We start from the raw sequence: 7891 nt of genomic DNA on the forward strand, positions 1-7891 counted from the left end.
TGATGGGTGGGTATATGGTGTTAGTAACGTGTGATAGAGGCAAAGATGATTTAGAAGAAAATGTTTCTGTCAAAAAAAAGAAGATAAAAAACACATAATTCGTTTGACATAGAACAAGATGAAAAAAAAAAAAAAATAAATATTTCTGTACAATAACGAATCAACCGAATGCCTGACTCAAAGCCTGACTTAAGTCATTAATTTAAGTTGTCATGTGTTTCAACGTTTTAAGGCAAATATTATAGAAATAATAACATTTTGTAACACATGATTACATTACCAAGTAGGTCATTTTGAAAACATCATCAAATAGAATTATTTGTTTTATATTTACAAATTACAACTCATTACTATTCAAACAGCGAATAGAATCGGAAGTCTTTATAACAGATTAATGATTTAAACTTTTGCGTGCCACGCAGATCCTCAAAAGTATAATCAAAACTTACACTAGTTTTGCCTGCCATGCAGATTCTCAATATATGATCAAAACTTACAATAGTTTTGCCTGCCATGCAGATTCTCAATATGTGATCAAAACTTACAATAGTTTTGCGTGCCATGCAGATTCTCTATGATCACAACTTAGAGTAGTTTTGCGTGCCACCCAGAATCCCTATTGCTAGTGACGTATTTCTCTAGCTGTTGTGTACTTGACATGTGGCCAGCGTGGCTGAGAAGTAGTGGATGCAGGGATGGTGGTGTTGCTGGTCCGGTCAGTGGATACATCCCTGGATGTCTGGATGACATTAGTGGATTGGATGCCATTAGTGGATACAGGTCGCTGTTCCTGTACAGATGGGAGTGGAGGAGGTGTGGCGGGAGGTATGGACTCTGGGATTCTGTGGGTACGTATGGGGTGTATGTGGAGGAGGGGTAGGGCGAGATCAGGGGAGAGAATAAAGTGTTATTTGCTAAAGCTTGGTTAACTGCAGTCATGTTAGAGTTCTGTCCCATATTGTGGTTGGAGTTAAGTCCCATGTGGTAATCTATTTTCGGCAAGGTGTGTAGTGTGTACCCGTGATACGGCGGAAGTCCACTCACGAGATGTGCCGTGTCAGATGCTGGACCGTGTGTCAGATGACCGGGGGCGTGTCTGACAGGGGTCGGCTGGACGACGTACTGGTCAGTGGGGGTGCCGGCAGACGGGGGCAGCAGGAAGATCTTCTGCTGCTGGTCCTGGTCCATCTTCAGGTTCAGCTGGAAGGCCATCACTGGGCCGGGCACTGGCCGCTTGGGTTGTCTGGTGCCGGAGATAGACGCTCGTTTGTTCTGGAACCAGGTCTGGTAACGGGGGGGGGTTAAGTAAGTATACGTTAATATATTTCAAATGGACTTCATTTAATCTACTAACAAATACACTACAAATACGTATATATATATATATATATATATATATATATATATATATATATATATATATATATATATATATATATATATATATATATAGAGAGAGAGAGAGAGAGAGAGAGAGAGAGAGAGAGAGAGAGAGAGATGGCCGTGTGGTAGTGTGGGTATGTATAGATGTACTGTTGAAGCCGAAGTATGTAAAAGCTCACCTTGATTTGGACAATCCCATGACCCAGTGTTTTGGCCAGTTTCTCCATCTCCTGGGAACTGGGATATGGGTCTCTCCAGAAGGACTCGTTGAGTGCCGAGATGTCCTCCTTGGAGAACTTTGTCCTCTCCATCTTCCTGCGGGGGTGGGTCGAGTGACGTTTGGCGCAGGACTCACAGCTGCTACAAGAGGAAGACTCAGAGCTGGCTGGGCGGGGCTCCTGCAACAATAACATCGGAGTTATCGAACTTTGTTCATTTAATTTGATAGTAGTAGCTTATGAATACTTATAATTACAATTTAACGTCATTTATTATTTAATTATTGTTATAAATGTGTCCTAGGTTATTTAGACTAATCAGTTTTCTAAAATGGTACATTTTATAAAATGTCTAAAATATTTGTAATACACTTCCACTTTATGATTGGATTTTGGAAAGAGGTCTGCCTTGAGAAACGCTAAGTTGTAAAATGATGAAAATGTACCAAGTCTAGTAAAATAGAAATCTGACAAAACATTTATCAAGGGGAATAACTTGTGTATTTCGTATTTACCGTTTCGTCTGCGGTACTCTCCTCCCGTTTTCGTTTTCTGTGAGTGGTATTGTGTGGGGTGTTGACGTCATTGGGTTGCCTCCCCTGCCCTGTTGTTGGTGTACACAAGTAGGCGTCTCCCGCGGGTGTACACGGACTGGTGTCTGCCCCAGGGGTACACAGGTGGGTGTCTGATGAAGGTCCACACGGATTGGAGTTTTCTCCCTTGGGCGTGGAGCACGCTCTGGTAGAGGGCGCTCTGCCCAAAATGGCGTTGATAGAGAAGTTGCTAGGGCGAGCTGTAGCCTTGACCTCGACAGGTGAAGGTCGATTATCTGCTGTTGTTGTCTGCTGGCCGGTCACGGCTGGTGTTGGGTACCTTGGTACCGGTGACAGACCAGGACTTCCGGCGGAAATTGGCGTCTCTCTGGTCAGCGTGACCCTGGCAGGTGTGTGTGATACAGGTGAGTCAGGTGACACAGGTGAGTCAGGTGACACGAGCTCATTACTGACATGCTCAGGTGAAGAGCAGGTCACGTCCACGGCATTAGTCTGAAAGTTAAAAAAATGAAAACCATAAAACAAACTTTGTCTCATGTTACGTCGTCTAATTATGACAGCAATAACTCACTCAGGTCGGTCGCAACAATTTGGCTAATTATGTAACTTCAAACTGCGTTACAATCGGCACACATTGGCTGGAGGGGAGGGCGTTATTTTGTGTATAAGGTTCTTATAGAATAAAAAACACTGGATAATAGAATATGTTCTAGGTATTAAATAAACACTAATCTTAGAAATGGTTAGTTAAACTACAAGAACTTCGTTTAAAAAAAATCTACTTTTATCCAACGTAATGAAACACTATCAATATTTCTGAACGCACATTACAAACACGCTTTTCCTCAGTTCTTGCGTTATTCTAATCTAAAGATAAAACTAACGTGTACCAGGGACCACAACATGCAATCAGGGTGTATTGAGTAAGTGAAAAAATAGGTTACAACCTTGTGAAACAAAAAGAAAAATTACATTTGGCCAATATTCGAATCCCAATAGATATAATCCACCCAATCAAATCACTACATATTTCTAGGATGGCTTTCTAATGAGAAAACAAAACACAGTGTACAGAAGCGGAGGGTGATTGGAAGATTGACACCTGCCAGTTGTGATTGAATTCATCACGCCGTAACACAGACCAAGGTGTCGTGGTATGAGGTCATCACGTGCAGTCATGCGTGACGACACATTTGTTTCCCTGGTGTCGCTACTGGTCACGGTACAAGTCACCGAACTAAACACATACAGGGCCGTTACTGCCGTCTGTTGTGTTGTGTGAATGGCTAGAGGTCTAATGTGTAGGACTCAATTGTGTTAGGTTAAATCGGGTGGCGATCTTGATGGGGGGGGGGGGGGGCAGTGGAGAGATGATCCATCGAATGAAGTACATAAATGAGAGTAAATAAATAAAACTTCAAAAATTTACGAATTATAAACGAAGTTTTAAAAAAAAATTCAACTCTGTCCATATAAATCCGTTCTGCTTAATGTAACCGTATCACTATGGAGAGCACGTTTTGTATACTTTCATGAACATTTTTGTCATAACTACAACATAGTGTATGTAATATCCTGACTTTTCAACAATTGAATTTTCTAAACCAGCCTGGTTAGTACAAGTGGGTGCAAGGATTTTGTTCTTAAACAAAATTAGAAAGAAAAACAAGCCGAAGTTGATTTTTTTTTAAATGGGTTAATAGTAAAAAAATTTTTTCAAATTATTGCTCGCTAGTAAGTCTTGAATAAAACTGCAGTAGACTCCGTCTGTTTGTATGGGCATAGCATTATAATTGGCAAACTAATTAATTGGGGCTTTGAAGGTAGTTCTCATGATTAGTTCACATTAAAGACATAATTGTCAATCGAACATTATAATAATCAGATAAACATCCATATTACTCACACATACATCAATAATACTCACCTTTTTGTCGTCTTGTGTTCTGCAGTTAATCAACATTGTAAAATATTTCCGAAAAATTATCTCAGAATTTTCCACACGAGTTTAAAACAAATTGGTTATAAACCAAAAAATAATCCCAGAAATACCCCAACACAAATCTCTAATACTGATCTATCCAGTAATGTGCTGATGCTATGAAAAGATTCACGACTAAATGACTTAAGGAGTCATCCCCCCTTCTTATATACTGGATTCTCCCAAATGTCAAAAAGTTTGAAATAATATCATAGTTAAAAACGCCACTGACCACAAAGAGCGCGGCACCTTGTGACAATCAGTGATCAGTCAGTGACACGTCAAAGTTTCCCTAAACACTGACCGAGTATTGACTGACAGATGACGTCACACGGGGGGTGAGCTGTTTTGTTTTAGGCTTGACCATCGGTCAAATGAAGTCAGCTCAGGTCATGTGACACGGCCTCCAGTGTCAATAAGAAATCAGTGTCATGGGTGGAGTTTACTTCGAATCGTCTGCCTCACGTCTGCAGTTTTAGCTGAACAAAAAATATCAAGCACCACAATGGAGGATAGATTAAATAATTACTGCCATTAAAAATTTATTGTTTTTTATCGTCGGTGTCACTATACACAAAGTGGTGTCAGGAAAATGTGGTGTTGAAGTTCTAGGTACACACTTTGGAATAGTTAGGTCGTGTTTATTAAAATAAATAGTCTGGTTATTGCTTCAATACTTTACTATAACTGAAGCCTAACTGCGCATGCGCGGAAGGTTTGACATTCGCTTGTTATTGTTTGTCGGTGTCAGCCAAACAATAGTCTAAGGGGAGAGTACCCGTGCTAAAACACGAGTTACTTACCTTGATATAAGTTAATCGTTGAACTGATATTGTTCAAATACAAAAGAATAATGTACGCGTACGTACCTATTAGGATTGCCGTGAATGTAATGTATAACAACATGCCGTTGTAAAATAAAGCTTAAAGTTTGTATTGGAATATATGTCACTTATGTGAATGCTTTAAATCATTGTAAAAAAAAACTTTTAAATATATAAAACCCTACATGACATAAAAATCATAATGGGGTTTAGTGATTTAATAACAATTAACAAAGAACAACAATTTTTATATTTAAGCTAAATTTTTTTATTGAATCCAAAAAGCAAATACAATTTTTAGTCATTATATTATATATTATTACCTATATTATTTCGAATTTTATACACACACACACACAGAAGTGTATGCTAATAAAAATACTGGGGAAAAAATTATCAAATTCAAATGCTTTACAACATCTAATTTTGTTTAGTAGAATAGTGTTACCGGTTCTAGTGTAAATCTTGTGTCATTTAGTTGTGTAAAACTTTCTTTTAAAAAACATTCGACATCACCGATATTCGCAGTCCGTCCTCTACGTGTAGGAAACAGATTGAAAACTATTTTATTTGTACAAAACAATTTTATTTTTACCTTTAAGACTATTTTTTTACTAGAAATATTCTTAAACATTTTGTCGTTGGTGATAATAGAAAAAAAGGATAGGGTATATGCTTAGCAGTCACTAGCTCAGGTCATGTTAAAAATCAACGTTCTTTTCTTTTTAAAATAAACCATTGTATGTAAATTTTAGAGGTGTGTACTGTGTATACAATATAGATTGTATATAACTTGTAGAAATATGTGTACAATATGTAGATAGGTTAATATGGAATGAACAAAAATAGCGGCAATAAAAGTGGTTGGTGCATTTAACAATATGGTTGGTGTGGTAAGGGAAAATGGTTGATACAGTGAAGGCAATGGTTGGTATAGCAAAAGTAGTGATTATATACTAAGGGCAGTGGGTATATAGTGAGGGCACTGGTTGTAACATGAGGGCAATGGTTGGTATAGTGAGGGCAGTGGTTGTAAGATGAGGACAGTGGTTGTAAGATGAGAGCAGTGGTTGTAAGTTAAGGGCAGTGCTTATATACTGAGGGCAGTGGCTGTATACTGAGGGCAGTGCTTGTATAGTGAGGGCAGTGGCTGTAATATGAGGACAGTGGTTGTAAGATGAGGGCAGTGGTTGTAAGATGAGGGCAGTGGTTGTAAGATGAGAGCAGTGGTTGTAAGTTAAGGGCAGTGCTTATATACTGAGGGCAGTGGTTGTAAGATGAGGACAGTGGTTGTAAGATGAGGGCAGTGGTTGTAAGATGAGGGCAGTGGTTGTAAGATGAGGGCAGTGGTTGTAAGATGAGGACAGTGGTTGTAAGATGAGGGCAGTGGTTATATACTGAGGGCAGTGGCTATAAGACGAGGGCAGTGGTTGTAAGATGAGGGCAGTGGTTGTATAGTGAGGGCAGTGGTTGGGGCAGTGGTTGTAAGATGAGGTCGGTGGTTGTTGTAGCAAAGAAAGTGGTTGATACAATAATAGCTATGGAATGGTACGCTGAGAAAATTATTCTTTACAGTATTTAAAAATAAAGTTATTTTTTTTAATTAAAAATATTAGGAAAATCAAGAATAGAGTTTTACAGACGTGTATTAACAAAATACCTTTAAGAATATAGTTGGCTTAAAAGTCAGCCTTACGCTAAACAATAGTCCTAAACTCTCTAAAATTACGCTGTGTAATCTTTCATACGTGGGCAATAGTTCGCTTTATATTTTAATACTATTCATTAAGCTAGTTTGTAGCTTGGTAATTTAGGTGAGGGTGTGGGGTGGGTGTACATTAAGGGATCGTCTATAACTTGTATCGCGCAATATTCAAAATCCCAATCGTTTTTCTTTAGTTGTTTTAGGTCTTACAATATTACAGCCCAATCTTGGATAAGGAAAAGATTTTTTTATAATTTCCTGCTAAACCTGAAGCTATCAAACATAAAAAAACTACAGACATTGTGATCATCAATCTACCATACGGGAAAAAAACGTAATCCAACATGGTGCTTACTAATATAAATAAATGATCAATTTATAAAAATACACGATGTAAATATATTTCTTACAGAACTTCCGATATAAGTTAACATAGAGAGGAGGGTTGGGATATAAACACACCGGAGTTAAAATTATATCTGCACCGGGGGCACATATGTGCGACTATATCACATGCATTACATTTTCTACTGCAGTGTATTTCTAGTAATGATCTAGTTTTATAAACGCATACAGTTCAAACAAGACGAGTAGGACGACAATTATGTAGATAAAACGATGTTCTTCACTTCACAAATGGTGGACCAAAACCTGGAGAAAGTCATATAGAAAAAACAAAAACACAAGGACTTTAAGACTGGATAACCCTTAAATAAATACAAAATGTAAGACCTTAAAACTGGATAATCCATATAAAAAACACAACGTAGGACTAGAAAACCATGGACAGTAAGAGGTTTATATATTGTAGTATAACACATGAGAAAATCACATGCATAAATGTGAGATGATAAAATTGGACAAATACATAAAATGTAGAACTGACAGAAAATAGATATTTTTAACATGAACGTTGTACAATAAAACCGGGAAGAAATACAGTCCAAATTTTGTACCGTAAAATTTTGGAGAAAAACGTGTCTTATAATGGTGAATCATATTTTAATGTGGTTGGGATGAAAGAAAAATATTGGACCATAAAGATATTGATAAAACTATACATTACTTGGACCATTTAAGTTAATCATCTCGTAATATGATTAGATATAATATATCTCATTTAACGCTGTGTATGTTTGTATGTTAGTACTGTATGACATATGGAATGAGCGGGTTTCGAGGAAATGTATGTACGACCTACTGTTGAAATTTTCTATTGCGCTGGT

General features: G+C 37.8%; 1 protein-coding gene across 1 annotated transcript; it reads right to left on the minus strand.

Moving 5' to 3' along the window:
* Positions 1–622: 622 nt before the first annotated feature.
* On the minus strand, positions 623–4118 carry LOC131935170 (homeobox protein ceh-30-like). The gene is made up of 5 exons (XM_059291539.1): positions 4083–4118; positions 2117–2647; positions 1563–1781; positions 1045–1284; positions 623–790 (listed from the first exon to the last, which is right to left on the minus strand). The coding sequence occupies exons 1-5, from the start codon at positions 4116–4118 to the stop codon at positions 623–625; spliced, it is 1194 nt and encodes a 397-aa protein (XP_059147522.1).
* Between the last annotated feature and the right edge of the window lie 3773 nt (positions 4119–7891).

The sequence above is a fragment of the Physella acuta genome, unplaced genomic scaffold (genome assembly GCF_028476545.2).
Source record: "Physella acuta isolate Inbredline_101_S28 unplaced genomic scaffold, ASM2847654v3 ptg000133l, whole genome shotgun sequence".
In the NCBI taxonomy this organism is placed as follows: Eukaryota; Metazoa; Mollusca; class Gastropoda; family Physidae; genus Physella; species Physella acuta.

Excerpts from the sequence above, each read along its gene's own strand:
- LOC131935170 (XM_059291539.1), bottom strand. The coding sequence starts at position 4,118 with ATGTTGATTAACTGCAGAACACAAGACGACAAAAAG. Across the intron at positions 1,285-1,562 it reads ATGGGATTGTCCAAATCAAG|ACCTGGTTCCAGAACAAACG; the intron begins GTGAGCTTTTAC and ends CCCCGTTACCAG. Across the intron at positions 791-1,044 it reads CATCTGACACGGCACATCTC|GAACAGCGACCTGTATCCAC; the intron begins GTGAGTGGACTT and ends CCATCTGTACAG.